The 15,717-nt window shown below is 49.4% G+C and overlaps 1 protein-coding gene across 3 annotated transcripts in view; it reads right to left on the bottom strand.

Annotated features, from left to right (window-relative positions):
• Nucleotides 1-331: 331 nt before the first annotated feature.
• Nucleotides 332-15,717, bottom strand: part of ALDH1A2 (aldehyde dehydrogenase 1 family member A2) — a 161,249-nt gene continuing 145,863 nt past the window's right edge. For 2 of the 3 annotated variants that reach the window (XM_029950726.1, XM_029950723.1), the window contains one exon: nt 11,524-13,313. In XM_029950726.1, coding sequence (XP_029806586.1) covers nt 13,241-13,313 — 73 coding nt within the window. In that variant the 3' untranslated portion in view covers nt 11,524-13,240. Of the gene's footprint in view, nt 368-11,523; nt 13,314-15,717 lie in introns of those variants that run through there. The other variant, XM_029950725.1, reaches the window with a different exon arrangement.

Here is a 15,717-nt window from a genome sequence, read left to right on the forward strand (position 1 = left end):
CTTCTCCCCCATAGGTAACCACTGATAGACATTTGGTGTGAGGCTAAGTCTTTTTCCATACATTTAACATAATACATGTGCACTATGGACATATATGGCGTGTTTGTATGTGTGTCTTAATCCACATGGCATCATGCTTCATGTATTATTCTTCAATGCTTTCTTTACTTAACATTATGTTTAAAACCATATTGTTGGGGCGCCTGGGTGGCTCAGTCGGTTAAGGCTCCGACTTCGGCTCAGGTCAGATCCCATGTTCCTGGCTTCAAGCCCCGCATCAGGCTCTGTGCTGACAGCTGGCTCAGAGCCTGGAGCCTGCTTCAGATTCTGTGTCTCCTTCTCTCTGTGCTTCTCCCCCTCTCATGCTCTGTATCAAAAATAAATAAAATATTAAAAAAAAAATAAAACCATATTGTTTTCCCTCTTCCTGGTACATGGAAAGGAGTTAGTAAGTGTGGTTTATTCTACATAGAGCTACACAAAAGTATATTTAACTAGTATTCATGGCATCACATCATTGTGATTGCACTGACATGATTACTAGTGACAATGAGGATCTTTTCATATACAGACTGAATTGGCCTTTTGTATTTATTCTTCTGTGAATTACTATTCATACCATTTGTTCGGTTTTCTATTGGCATGTCTTTTTCCTACTGATTTCTAGGAGCTCTTTATATATTCTGAATACTGATATTTTGTCACATATATTGCAAATATTGTCTCCTACTCTGCTGGATGCATATTTTTTATATCCCATCTATTAAATGCTGACTATGTTCTAGGCTTTGACATGCATTGACAATAATCTTTGTAATACTGCAAATTATGTGTTACTCTCTCCCGCAGTTTCAGAGAAGAACATGAGATGCAAAAGATAAGCATCTTGACACAAGTCACAAATAAATGGCAGCACCAGAACTTGAAGCCTGCCTATCTGAGTCCAGAGCCAGTCTTACTACCCCTGTTGACTTTGTCTATTCAAACAGTTTCATGGGGTCAAAGGCAAGGATCATTTTTTAAATATCAGGTCATTCTTAGAACACAACAAATTTAAACTTTTAAATTCAACTAGTAAGTTCCCCTTTTGGTGTGACAATATGCAAGCAGGCCCAGGAAGTATAAACACAACCACAGATGCTTTGAATGTCGAAGCCAAGTCTTATTCATTCAGCGCCACACCAGCGCCCGCTGCAGTGCCTGGCTTGGGGGGGCTCTCGATGAAATGAAAGGTTCTGACTGTAGCAGGCTGAATTGCACTCGCCTGGTGCTGCTGCCAGGAAGGGACTTGTGTTCTTTGGTGTCCCTGGGAACATGGCTCCACTGGCGCCCGCCCTGGATTCTGGGCTGGGATATGTGTCTTGACATTCCACCTTCAGGGAGCCTCCCCTTCTGTTCCGCTTGCTGCTCCTGCTGAGTTCCAGAAGAGCAGCTTGCAGCTTTCAGGGCACTGGCTGGCCTGGCACACTAGAGAAGCCTTGATCAAAATCAGCATCTTAGGGTCACAGAGCAAAGGACACGTAGAGCATGGTATTGAGTTTCTCTTCAAGAGCCTCTCTTCCAGAACATGCCCCCCCTACTTCCTCACAGGGCCCATTAGCATTTCAGAGGAGAGGAGGGTGGCCATCATTTTTATTTGCTGTCATCCACTCCTGGCCACCTTCCCCTGCTTTTCCAAATCAGTCTTCAAGGCTCTACACGCATATTCTGCTTTGCTTATATATACTTAGGATCTACCCTTGCCTGATGGACAGATGTTTTCCTCTTGAGGCTGATCCCGGGTACTCTGGGTTTTCTCATTTTGCTTATATTTGCACTTTTTTCCCCCCCTAGAAGCTACTGTGTTAGAGGGAGACTGTATGAGGCTATGTGAGATTCTGGGCTCTGGACATACCTCTGAATCCTCTGTGTGCCATGTAGCAAGTAAAATAAATGCCTGAATACGTAGTAGGCTACATAATAAAGCAGAATGTTCTCACTCTCTGGCCCCTGCCCTCCATTCCTCCTTCTAAAATCCTGTCAAATGTCACCTTCTCTATAAAATCCACCCCCCTCCAAATCCTGTCTAGCTCCTGCTCCCCCATCAAAATTGACCACTTCCCCCTCTGCCCTCGCACTGCAGCTTTTCTTCTTCCTGGTACAGTGCCTTTCTTATGACATTAGCATGAATGATTCATTTCTCTGTTTCCCACCTTCGAAGGTGGGCTTCAGAGGACCAGCTCCTCCCACCCTCCAGGTGTTCCCAGCACCTAGCACAGCACCTAGCTTGTGGGCAGGGAGCAGTCATCCTGCTGAAAGTATCAAGAAAGGACAGAAGGAAAAGGGAAGCCAGGGAAGCAGGGATTGATTCTGGGCAGAGGGAGCAGGTGCCAGAGAGCACAGGCAACAGAAGGTCAGTCGGGGCTGGTGGAGGAGACGGCGGAGGGAGGACAGTGGTAATGGAGATGTGCAGCCGGGCAGAGGTCAGCGAGTGAGGACCTGTCACCCCGACAGATGCTCCACCCCCTGGCCTGGAAGAAGAATGGACTCTGGATCCTGTGCTGCTGTTTGCGATTTCTTCTCCAACCTCAATGCCATCCACGAAACAGGACTGGCCAGGCCACTCATAGGGGTAGTGCTGGGACAGAAGTGGAGGGGTACCGGCGAGGAGGGCTGCGGAGGGCAGGGCGCCAGCACACAGCGGGGACCAGAACCCGGGTGCCTGGCCTGTGAGTCAGGGCCCTCCGGCCTCAGGGGGCTGCCCCGGGGGCTCCAGAGCAGGAACGGTGACCTCAGGACCTCAGAAGGTTCCACGCATTTGCTTGCACACAAAGCCCGCCTCCCGGCCAGCTCCAAGGCAGGCCAACTGAATTGGATGCTGAGAAACAGGAAACAACCAAGCCATGAAGTAAGCTGATCCGAGTGTTGAAAAGATAATTTGTCCAGAAACAGACCCCTGGTGAAGCTTCCCTGTGTTATTTATTAGCTAAGGGCAGGAGTCTGTGGAAATGACGGTTGCTGGGACCATTACTGGGAGATCTTTACGGCCATTACTGACTCAAGTATCAGGAACAAAGACACTTTCGTCTCTAGAATTTCCAGCTCCTTTCCTGGGAAGGTTTTACGGATCTGAAATCAGTCAGTTTTGGGAAAAACAATCCCTGTGTGTAAATTCAGGGTGCCACAAAGGGTGGGGAGAAGAGGGAAGGAGGCAGGACCCACGGTGGAGCTAGAGTCTTCTTGGGCACTGAGGAGAGGCAGGACTTACTTGTCAAGTTTCCCTCCAGGGCAGGGCCGGGTCCCCACAGTCTTCTCCCGGCACCCCGGAAGCCGTGGCTGGGAGTTGAGCCTCCAGTGCAGGAGAAGCCCTTCCTGGCCCGGCTCCATGCTCGGGGAGAAGCCAGCCCTCCCACCCACACAAGATGCACCAGAGCCTCCAGTCCCTGACAGCAGTGGCGTTGTGCAAGACAAGGACACCAGCCGATGCCACGCATAGAACTAAGAGCATGGTTTTCGCGAGCCTGTCGTTGCCCTGCTGCTCCGGGAGGCGTGATGTTTCACTGTCTCTAGGGCTCGGTTCCCTCATCTGCAGGGTAAGGAGGCTCCAGAGCAGACCCCCATCACCCAACCCGGCTTGAGACCAGCTGCACCAGGCACTTGGGCTACATGTTAATAATGTCCATGGCATCTTTGGAAAGATACCAAGAAACCAAAAAGGGGTGTGCTTCTGGAAAGACGGCTGGGGACTCCTGAGACAAGACTGGAAGGAAATCTTCCAATACACAAATATGCCTTTTTTCTTTTTTGTAATTAGCTTTTGAATTTTAAACCGAGCACATGCAAACAGCTGTTCAGTAATAACTAAAGCAATTCACATTGAAAACAGGACAAACCACATATACAGATTTCCACGCCAAACCTCAACCTCAGTCCCATTGAATCAAAATAGCCAGAGAGGAAATGGGGCAATGTTTTTAACCAATTCTCTAAAGGGACTCTGATGCCAGGTTCAAGGACCCGTGCCTCTTCTCTCCTCACCCATGACCCATATTTTACAGATAAGAAAACTAAGCTCTGAGAGGGGCAGGGATGGGGCCAAGTCACACCGTTGCTTACAGCAGAAACAGCCAGAAAACCAGATCTCCTAACCATGACACCCCCGCTCTCACCCGCTGTGGCCCCCGGCGTGTTTCCGTCTCCGCTCTACTTCTCTGCACAAAAAGACTTTCCTCGTCTCAGATCCCTTCCTTTTCAAACCCTGTTTTCTTTAAGCTGATCTGGAAAACTGAGTGATGATGTGTTTAGTGGGTACTAATGGGCTAATGTGTTCTATTAAAAGACGCTGCTTGAACCCTTCTGGAAACATTTGTAATTAATGGCTTGTTTTACTTCCGTAAAGTAATATTGGGGATTCAGTATAACAAGTTTCCAAAAATTCTATCCCAGGTGGTAGAGGAGAAAAAGCATCAGACTGAGGTCCTGGGTTGAAAGGTTTACCGTGTGGAGGTCATTTCTTTTTTTGGCTCGTTTTCTACATCTGTCAAATGAAGGTATTAGACTGAATAATCTCAAAGGTCCCCTTTAACTCTTAAAATCCCATATATAACCCTGTCTACATTTTCTTTTTCTGGCTAAATCTATACTTTCAATGATAGGCACTAGAAAATACAACTGCCCCTTTGGAAAACAGTTCCCAGTGACCAGATTTTAATGAGGGTGGGAGGGCCATATCTAGCGGGTTGGGGCATTGAGGAGCAACTCCGCACTTCAGGGTTTTTCATAGCCTTTCCATGGATGAGTCTGGATAAGTCCTCTGCCCTCACTGCTTCAGATCTGTTCACACCTTGGTATCCACACAGCAGACAGAGATACACCCACCACTGAACCTGCCCTAGTGAGTAGTTGTGTCCAACATCCCCAGGCTCTCCTTCCTGACCATGGAGAGTCTGGTGACTATGGGGACCTTCCTGTCTTCCTCAGCTGAGGACATGGTTGTGTGACTCAAACGCATGTATAAGCACATCTTCCAAAGTCTTAATGACCTTCAAAATAGGAAAGAATTTAATTGGAGGGTATGGGAACTTCTCTCCTAGAGTAGGGCTTTAAAGGTTACCAAAACATTTCTGAACAATGTGTTGAATAGACAAGACTAAAACTGTGGTTCAGTTTCCTGAAAAGAATTCCTGACAAGCTAATTTGCTACAAAGTCCTTGATATCGCTGAGGGTAAGTGGAAAAACATAAAGGACAAGTGTTTCCAATATGTATGTGGCTTTGCGCATTAGTTTATTTGTTATCTTTGAGCAGGGAAATGAAAAAAAAAAGCCAAATCAGAATCCTGGGTCTTCATGGCCCTTGGGATTGAGTGAGTTTCCAGGATGGTTTTATTTTCCCTAGGTTTTTTAAGGTTATCTATTCTTCTTGTGGGCAAGCCTTGTAACTAGTTTGGAAGAATAACAACAGTTTCTTGTGGGAATGAAACAGACAGGCAGGAGAAAGTGCTCTGGGCATTTTTCAGTTTTGTTTTCTGCGGTCCTTTAGGCTTAGCTGATTGTACCAAGGCCTCTGCTTGGGGGAGGGTTCTTGTTTTCAACCTCCCAGAGGTTGAAACCTCCCAGAGGTTGAAAACAAGAACCCTCTCCCAACCCGACTCGTCTGAAAGGCCCTAGAATTGTAGAGTCACATTTTGTAGCTCTGGAGAGAGGCGATACCTTCCCACAATATTACTACTCTACCATCAAATCAAGAGAAACTGAGCTTCAGTTTAAATTCAGTTTAAATATTCAGACAGGCAGGTAACCCCCTCCTGTTGCCCTGGGCAAAAACCCCACCAGGTTCCTTGAGCTCAGAAGTAGTGATGTAGTAATAATAACCTCAACATAGCAAACACTTGTCAGCACAAGGCAGCAAAAGCCTCCTCTAAGTTGGCATTTGCCTCCTTCACCAACTTGTCCCCACTTGCTACCTATTCATTTAAACAAATAGGAACACAGACCATGTCTTCTGTAGGATGCAATCTCTAGGACTCAGTGACAGGGTGTGTGGAATGGTCACAGACATGTGATTGTAATCTCCCAGCATTCACCAGAGCTCCTGGGTTCAGTCCCACGATTTAAGGCCACCAGAGTGCAGGTGTCCTCCCGCCCGGCTTCTGCACGAGCGCGCAAAGCCACGGATGTGCTAGAGCAAACCCAAGGGGCTGTGATACGTACAACCTATCTGGGACTAGAACGCTCCTGAATACAGATTCGTTTATTCATTCTTATTCATTGCTACCATTTTTTTGAGCTCTTACAGTGGACATTGGTAAGCATTTTACACACATTTCTTATTCCACTCTCCTGACAACTGTGTGAGGTAGGTAATTTTACTACCCCCACTTTCCAGGTGAGGAAACTGAGGGTTTAGATAGTTAAGTTTTCCAAAGCACACAACTAGTGAGTGAGAAGTGGAACAGTCTAGAATTTTGCTGCTTTGCCCATTGGGGAAGCTCTTTATGTTACTAGCCTGTTACTAATAGTTACTAACTCCAATTCCTGGATTCCGAGTGTGTCAGATCTGAATTTAAAAGAGTGGTCATGTGATGGATGGACACCCTGTACACACACACCGTGGTCCCCAGCCTTGTCTGACAAGCTCCTGTCCCCACCTCCCCCTGGCAAGGCACCGCATTCCTTTTAGCACACACAGTTAAGGGCTGGGAGTGGACGTGGCTGCAGGCTCCGAGAATGTCTGTGGCCATCACACCTCCCTCAGGGCCACTAGGGAGCATGAGCTCATTGTATTCACAAGTGGCATCTGGAATGTATCCAATTCTACTTGAGTTCTGTGCTGTTTATGAATGAACCTAACTTGGGAAATGGAGACTGAGATCCCCGCTGTTTCACCCACAAACGCTTCCCCTGGGTTTGCCAAGCTCGGGCAGACTAAAGAGGACTACGGGTTCTTGTTCGTTGCTACTTGGCTACCCTCATGGGAATCTTTGAAAGTTCCCCCTCGCCCAAGAGGAAGTGGGAAACGTTCTACATGATCCTTCCGTAAATTGGACTTATCTGCTTGGAATTAGAAGAGGTCTCCCCAGAGCCCTGGGATCACTGCGTTCGGGCCCAGATGGGACAGGGACTGGAAGAGCCTCTGTTCGGGGCAGCTCCGGACTGCTTGGGGTTGCAGCACTTTCCATCCTGCTCCTAACATAAAATCGGAAGCCTCCGGCACAGCTCTGAAGCAGACTGGGGAAACCACAGCACCAAACAAATTCAGCAACTTGATAATAACATCTGTTTCAGGAGAAGGAGAGAAAGGACAGGGACCCTGCTCTTGAGAAACAAACCGAAAAAGCAAGGCTCAAAGACCATGAAACCATGAAGAGGCGCTCATGCTCCAGCAGGAAGGGGGCCCAGGCTGGGCTGGTTTCAGGTTCCTCCTTGCTACACAGATAAATGGCCAAAGGAAACATTATCTAAGCAGTTTCACATCAAAGGCTGCATGGCAAGATGATCTTCCTTTTAATCTGGCCAATAACCAAGTGAGAACTAGACGATGGACGTGTTTAGGGAAGAGGGCTCATGCCGGTCCGGAGCGGACCTTCTCGTGCTCTCGCTCCCAGCCGGCTCCACTGAGGAGCAGTGGCTGTGTGTGATATTGGGGGGCACCAGCAGCCCGGCCAGAGCCTGCGGGCCTCATAATCGCCCCATGCGGTGTCTCCTGTCCGAACCATGTGTCGAATACACAGGACAGAAACCTGGGGAACTGCCAGAGGGCTCCTAGCTGCCTTGGGGGCTACACGTGTGGCCCACCCCCAGGCAAGGAGGCCTCCCCAGAGACCCGAGGAATTCTATCCTAGAGAGTAAGGGTCTGTACGGTGGCCGTAATGCTGAGGGAGAAATGAAAAATTCTGGTGTCCTACGGACTGATGAGCAAAGCAACTGGGGCACTTTGTTACTTTTTGTAGTTTAGAACTGTGTGTGCGGCACGACGCTTCAGAGCCACCGAAGAAACTGATCATTCGTGATGTCTCCTCCCCACACCGCATCGTGCGATCCCAGAGGAAGTGGAGGCCCACCGAAGTGAAGCGACTCACCCGAAGACACACACAACTTCCTGTAAAGGGACTACAAGGGAGAGGACTGATCACTTTTCTGACCCTCTCATGCAGTGCGCTTTTCCCGATGCCGCGTTGCTACTCAGCTGTCACTCTGGATTACCAACAAGAAGACGTGGGAAAGGGTGTGCGTGATCCTTCCATAAACCGGATGTATGCACCTGGCAAGGGGTTACAGTGAGACAGCAAAGCAGCTGGCCCCCTGGTATGGGTTGTCCTGTTAAACTGAAGCTTCCCAAGGGTAGGAAGCTTTGTGCCCCGGCATCCATGCCAACGCCTAGCATCATAAACATTTGTGGACGGAAGGTGATGGAGGGGAGGGGGGTGGTTTCTTAGGGTCAGAGGTCCGCAGGGTCTTCCCCGATCAGATTAACCACCACCCCTACAAAGAGTGAGAGCACCTTGTGGAAAGTGGTATTTGCCAGCCTCATTCTGGCTACACTTGCTTCCCACCACTGTTTTCTTCTTTTATCGCCCCGTTTTTAACTTACGTGATTTTGTAGTTGTTTCTATTATTCCTGGTATATTGTAAGCACTGTGATTGACTTTAAATATTTGGGGGATATTAGTCAACAGCCCCCTCCCCCCTAAAAAAAACCTTGAAAATTAATCAATAATTCTATAAATACATGTAACTGGCAAGGGGCATTTCTGTTCTGCCTCGGCTGCGGAGAACGCAGCCAGGACGGCACTAAAACTGCGAGGAGATTTTTCCCAACAGTCCTGCTGTGCCTCCTCTCTAGGCCTTCCCCAATTCAACCCACTTTTGGACACTCATTCCAAGGCCATTCTCCTCTTGACCTCAGCCAGCTAATCCAGCTCTAGCTTCCTCTAACTAAAGGTGGCATGTGTTGACTGGGAGCTCACACCCTCTCTTTCCATGGGGCTCTGGGGTGGACAAGCACGCGGAGCAGGATGGAACAGAACAGGGAGTGCAGGGCAGCGTAGACATGGGCTACAGCTCAGGAGAGACGGGCTATACCTTGGCTTCTTCTGAGCACCGCGGAGCTCTGTGAGAGGCCCCCCGGCTCCCGGCATGGAGCACGTGCATGGCAGCGGCTGCTCACCCCCTCTCTCAACTGACAGCCACCGCCAGCCTCTCCTTTGTAAATGAAGAGATAAATTCAAATCCCCTAACGTGGGGCTCCTCAAACCATCATCCTCCCAAGCTCTTGGCCGCTTGCCTTTTCTGAGCTCCCTCTCCCCTGGATTTCTGGGGTGTGCACATGACGTGGTTTCCTCCCAGTTCTCTGACCACTGCCTCCATTTCTTCTGCTCGGCTCCCTGTCCTTGACCCTGGTTTTGTTTCTACTCTTGCATTCTCAGTACACAGAACCATCGCCTTTATGGCCCTGTCACAGGTCAGTCTCCTGAGCTAGGTTCTAACCTCTTATCTCCACCTGCTTGCTGGTCTGGCTGGATATTCATTCATCACCCCCAAAATTACACACCCAAAGCAGGAAGTCATGATCTTGCCCTAAAACTCCATTCCATGTTTCAACCTCTACAGCAAAGACACCAGCATTTCCTGATCAACCAGGCTTGAAAATGTACTCATTTACTTTTTCTTCTTTCATATTCATTCACGGAGTTCTGATGACTTCCCCACTGATTTGTTTCCTTCCTTTCCACCCCATGGCCACGCCGGGATCACACCACACTCATCCCGTAGCCAGTCTGCCAAGCAGTCCGCTCCGGGCCAGCATGCTCTAACCACCGCCCGTCATTCTCCAGCCCTCAAGCCCCCAGGGCCCCATTTCTAGTACAGTACCTGGAGCTCTGGCTGAGACCCAGGGCCCGCCACAATCCGAACGACTGCCATCTCATGATCACACAGGCACACCCCTGCCTCACCTCCGTGCCTGTGCAGATTACTGCTTTTCCCAAGGATGCTGTCTTCTTGCTCCCCTGCCTACTGAAGTAACACTCCTTTCCAAGCCCAGATCAGAGCCCACGTCCTCTGTCAGCCCCTCCCGCGGTGTCCTCCTCTCCCAGACATCTTGTTTTACTGGACAGTCTAGCGTATTTACTCTTCCTGTTCTTTAATTCCTACCTTCTACTATTCTTGCCCTTTATTATCTAAAATGTCATGAAAAAGAATAAGATCATCAATACCAAGGCACTGAGAGTGTTTTGGAGGAAAAGGTATAATGGAAATCTCAGGGATTGATGGTGAAAAAGACCATAGATATATACTGCTGATGACAAGGATCGAGTGGCTCTGTGTTAGTTTCTTTAGTGACATTCGTAACGCTGTCTTCATTTGCCTTTATGTCGGTACCATAAGGGATGAGGTTTGAGAAACTTTTAAACTTTGAAGAACCATCAAATTATGTCTTATTCTGGATTCCTGTTATCTATAAGCTCTGCAATGCCAGCTCCCAGAGGACTTTTCAGTGATTACTCTATGCCCATCTGGTTCTCATTTTCTTCCTGGTGGGTGAAGGTAATGGACGTGAGGTGGAGTCACAGGGAGCCTGCATCTTAGATTTCAGAATACACCCCAGTGCCCTGGGGACTGGCTCCCAGGGCTCGGTTTGCTCCTCCGCGGGACATCTCAGCGGTCAGAGAGCAACACGACTCTCCCCGAGCTTGATCCCTTTGTGGTCAAGTCATCAGTTTTTGTTTCGTCTCACTTGACTAAGGCTCGGGTGGAGATTCCAGGCATTGGAAGGAGGGTACGTGCAGGTCTGACAAGCGGAAAGCACTCCCCAAAAGCTCAGCTCTGAGAATGGAGAGAAAATAAACCCTAGCTGGTAATACCATCACCATTCACAGCTTCCTTCTTGAAGCTGCCAAAACACCGCCTCAGGTTGTCAGCTTTTGACTTTATTTCACCACGGTGAATAAAAATAAAACCTCTGCCAAATGCCAACAGCAACGTGCGCTCTGTCGTGTAGCCATGACGGTGAGGACAAGGCCCTGGCGCTCCTTTACGTTCTAGCTTTCACAGAGGCTCTTTTTTTTAAAATGAGCATTTATTTTTGAGAGAGAAAGACACAGAAAATGGGTGAGGGGTAGAGGTGGCGGGGCGCAGACACAGAGTCTGAAGGAGGCTCCAGGTTCTGAGCTGTCAGCACAGAGCCTGACGCGGGGCTTGAACCCAGGAGCTGCAAGATCCTGACCTGAGCTGAAGTCGGCCGCTTAACCCACTGAGCCACCAAGGAGCCCCTCAGGGAGGCTCTTTTGAATGAAGTCATTTCCTAGGTTTCATACATGATTATACTTGTTTCCACACAAAAGTGTATGTATACACCAAGTTTAAATTGTGCAGAAAACAAGGGTCTTGTTTACTTTACTGTATCCTGTAAAAATACTTGCCCAGACTTCTGGTCAGTAACCAGAGAAAACAGCCCAGCTGAAAAGCCTAGCCGCTGAGAGGAGGACCCAGTGCACGCAGTATGACACAAAGATTTATAAACACAGCCAAATAACCCCAAGGAGTACACAATATAAATGCTTTATTGCTAGCACAGAGGTTTCTTTTTAAGTAAATTAAAAGAAATAAATCTTCATTTTCACATTCTATACTGGAGTTGAAAGGTAACTAGCTGGTTAATGGATATGTTCACTTGGACACAAGCTATAAGGAGAGCACGACAGTCACATGGACGAGCTCAGAGATGTGGCGTCTCTCAAGGCATGGGGCCACTGAATGCACTGCTGTCGTAAGTAACAGCAAGGAGGGATTTCTTTTAGACATCATGAATAGACAAGACTTATAAATAGAAAACTGGTATGGTTAGAAAGCAGAAACCCATTAAATACAGAAGGCTATATATGTGTTGTCCATATTCCATGTACTCTAGGCTATGTTTGGTACTTTTAAATAAATGATCTTCATCCAGGTTACAGACCAGACTGGTCTGGCAGCCAGAAATGGGGAAGGAGGGAAGGAAGGTGATGCCACCATCAACCTGGTGGATGCGCTGGAAAGTAGGAGAGGAATGTGTGGCTGAAGGGGAGGGAGAGGGGCACTGCTTCGTGCCTCCCCCTTGGGAGGCTCCTGGGGCTGGGGGGTAGACACCATGTGGCCGTGGACAGCCGCTGGGCGTGCGGCGGAGGTCTGCTGGAGCATGGCAATCGGGGCACACTGCCAGTCTGCGAGTGGACACGGAACCTACAGGCTTGGTCAAGTTTTCCAAGGTTACGGCCAATGGATTTAGGGCATGACAGGCCAGAGTAACAGCCAGAGCACTGGGAGTAGCAGTGCTGGGGCAGTGGGGGCGGGGGGACAGAAGCTGAAGAGTCCAACTGCAGAGATAGTTCACTTAAATAAGAATTGTCAGCCAGTATCGAAAATCAAATTATTTCTGCAAAGCCCCCAGCCATTACCTCTCACCAAATTCTTGAGCCTACCAAAATTCATTTTTGGGTTGATTGTTAAGATAAGCCTTGGAAAAAGATCTTATCAGTCTATCAAAACCACCCACCCCCTGCCTTATTCCAGAATCACCCACATGCCTTAAAGCCAAGCAGCCAGCTCAGAAGCTGTGAACTACATAGGATGATCGCCCATCTCCATCCTCCTGACGTCCACGAGTGTTATTTATGGATGTAAGAAAGCCAGACTGGGTCAGGAACGCCCCCACTTCTTACTTGTTGGGACATCTGCAGTGTACCAGTTCCTGGCATTTTCAGTCGGGTCTGGCTCTAACTAAAACCATTTCATGTTTTGCTTTGAAGAAGTGGATAACATGAAATGGTAATTTGGCTGCAAAACCTTGGAAAATTGTTCCCGGCCCAAACATCTGCCCCAGATGAGCTCAGCAGAGATCGCCGTGGAGGAGTGGAAGGGCTGGGTGAGGCGGGAGCCTGGAAGGAGGAAGATGAAGACAATGGAAGGACGGCCTTCCCTCGCGGAAAATGCTTTGTGACAGAAGGCTTCAGCCCGTCACCCTGGATGTCCCCGACAGCTCCTCCTCTCTCCGTTGCCCTTTCCCCAGTATTTGGTATCATTTAGGTGAGCCCTTACAGAGTGCCAGGAAAAGGTACCCACATGCTCTGCTTTTGTTAAGCACTGAATGGTCTGGCCTACATGTCATTATTTCACTTTAAATAAGGACGAGTATGAACTTTGGATTCCTGAGAGCCGGGCCCCCCAGGGAGAGCGGAGAGGGAGGGTCCTGTGGGCTGGCCTCCACCTTCCCCCTTGGCCTTCTTAGGAGTTCTTCTGAGGGATCTTTACTGTCACCGTCTTCACCTCGGAGTATTCCCGCAAGCCGAACTCCCCCCTGAAAGGCAGAAATAAGCAGCATCAGACACCGGAGGGCTGGGCGGCCCGGCCTCAGTGACGGCAAGAGCCCAAGAAGAGGAAGTTTATCGTCTGCTAAGGAGCAGGCCCTGCGTTTCCATGTGGCAATGTCTGAAGAGCGGGCAGCCCAGCTCTCTTCTGAGGAGCACAGAGAGCTGTCATGTCATGAGCACTGACCATTTCTTAACGGCAAAGGCTGATTTGTCTTCACAGTATTGCACAGGAATGGTGCAGCGCTGCCAACTGCTCGGAGAAACTGGCCTGCGGGCCGGCCTGGGCCAGCGGTCACACAGGCCCTGAACTGTGCCCTGGGCGCGCACCGTGGGCAGCAGCGGACCAGGCCCAGGTCTCTGATGCCGAATTTCTACCACACGCGGCAATGGCTGCTGGGGACGATGTGTGCTTTCCTCCTCTGAAACCTGCTCCTGCCACTGATGCATCTGTTTTCTAGCTGTTCCCCTAAAGGTCTAGTCCCCTTTAGCTGAAAGAAAAGCCTGAGATTTCCAGGCTGCGACCCCCCCTGTTTGATGTTCTAAATTCCTTAGACTTAACAAATGAAGACAAAAGGCTTAGCAGGGAATAGCATGGATCACCTGGGATGCTTAAAAACAATCCTGATGCAAGTTGCCCACATCCTCATAGTTAAGGGGAAAGCGTTAGGAATTCAAAATAACAGACAGAAAAGGAAGTGATAGTCAGCTGGTCCCCCAAGACTCTGGGTGAACATTTAAGGACTGGGAGCTGGGTCACCTGTCTCGGTGGGCACAGGAGACACAGCCCTTCCCAGCCCTCAGGTCACAGCTGGGTCTCCAACCACTGTCCTCAGGATGCCGGGGTGTGGCCAAGACTCCCTGCCACAAGGTTCCTTTTCTTTGCCTCTCTGTATTCCCTTCTCATTTCACCTCATTGTCACTGCCCTTGTCTCAATTTCATTGTAAAATCAAGCACATTTTTTTTTCTGTGAAGAAGTTGAACTTTCTTTTTTCTTCTATTCTTTTTAAAGTCACTTCTCTGTGAAGCTTCTCCTGGCTCTCTCATAGGAGCTCCTTCCTCCTCCGTGTTCACCTTGTGCCCGCCTCTACCACAGCCCTGTCACCCGGGAGGGGGCTGCCTGAGCACAGGTCCCCTCCCAGGGAGTTGTGGCTTACAGATCCTGCTTTCTGTCCCCACCCCTGCCAAGCCTAGCGTACAGCTACAACTTCAAGCTTAAAGGCGGCACTTGTGGAAGGGAGGAAAGGAGGGAGGGCTTTCCCCCCCCACCCCTTCCACAGTTCTACCAGGTTATATACTGCCTCTGCCACGAAAAAATAAAAGAACACTTAGAGATGTATTTGAAAAAGAAAGTATTAATAAGGGCTGTCTTTAAGCAACAGCCATGTATACAAGATACATTACAGTAACTGGGCTTTACAATCAAGACTTGCTGCAAAAGATTCATTCTGCTTCCTTCCAGGAATTCCCATGCCCTGCACAAGGCTCTCATTGCTTTGCCAGCAGCAACTCCCTGCACCAAGGTCACCTGGGTTGTCACGGCCACCCCCTCCCAGGACATCAGACGCAGCCAGGAGAGACAGGACATGGGTGCGGTTCTCTCATCTGCACTGGCCATCTCGCTTACAGGAATGAGAACAAATCTGGGATTGTCCCACTCAGTACAAGGTTCCCGCATTAGCTCCTTTCAGGCCCTGAGTCTTTGTGACCAGCTCAGCTCTGGCTCCTTCAGGACTTTTTCCTGCCCTTGGGCAATTCTGAAAGTGTCTCTTCATCACAGACATCATCTGCCTCCTGTTTGAAGTGAGGTTACTCCCTTCTTATTTCCTGACTTGTGCACGCACATCGGGCAGACCCTGAACCACTTTCCTCCCCCTCAGATCTCCAAGTAGGTTGTGAGAAACATAAGAAACTCTACGGAGTCAGAAGCGTGCCGGTACGGTCGCCTTCAAGTGTGGCTGCTGGCTCCTGTAATCTCTGGGTGCGTGAGGCCACACACAATGGTCGCGGACTGGAGGAGCTCCTTCCCTGAGCCTGGAACAGGCCCCTGCCGCCGAGGTCTGCATGCAGCCGCTCCGAGAATGAGGAGCGGGCTCCAATCTGCCAGAACACCTCGCCGGAGCTGGGGTCAGCAGGCAGGCAGGAATGCCAGCTCAGCTCTGCCTTTAAGTGGCTGTATGACTCCAGGTGAGCTGCTCCTACCCTCCTGGTGACCTGCCACCTTGCAGGCAGCAGTTCCTGAACACAAGGAACCGTAAGGATCACCTCCGGAGCTTGCTTCGTGGTAGATTCTTGACCATCCCCACCAAAGCTGCTGTCTCAGCAGGTCTGGGAGGAGCCCAAGAAATGATGACGCAGGTGGTTATCTGGGCCACCCTTTGAGAAACACTGTT

The sequence above is a fragment of the Suricata suricatta genome, chromosome 9 (assembly GCF_006229205.1).
Source record: "Suricata suricatta isolate VVHF042 chromosome 9, meerkat_22Aug2017_6uvM2_HiC, whole genome shotgun sequence".
NCBI classification, from domain to species: Eukaryota; Metazoa; Chordata; class Mammalia; order Carnivora; family Herpestidae; genus Suricata; species Suricata suricatta.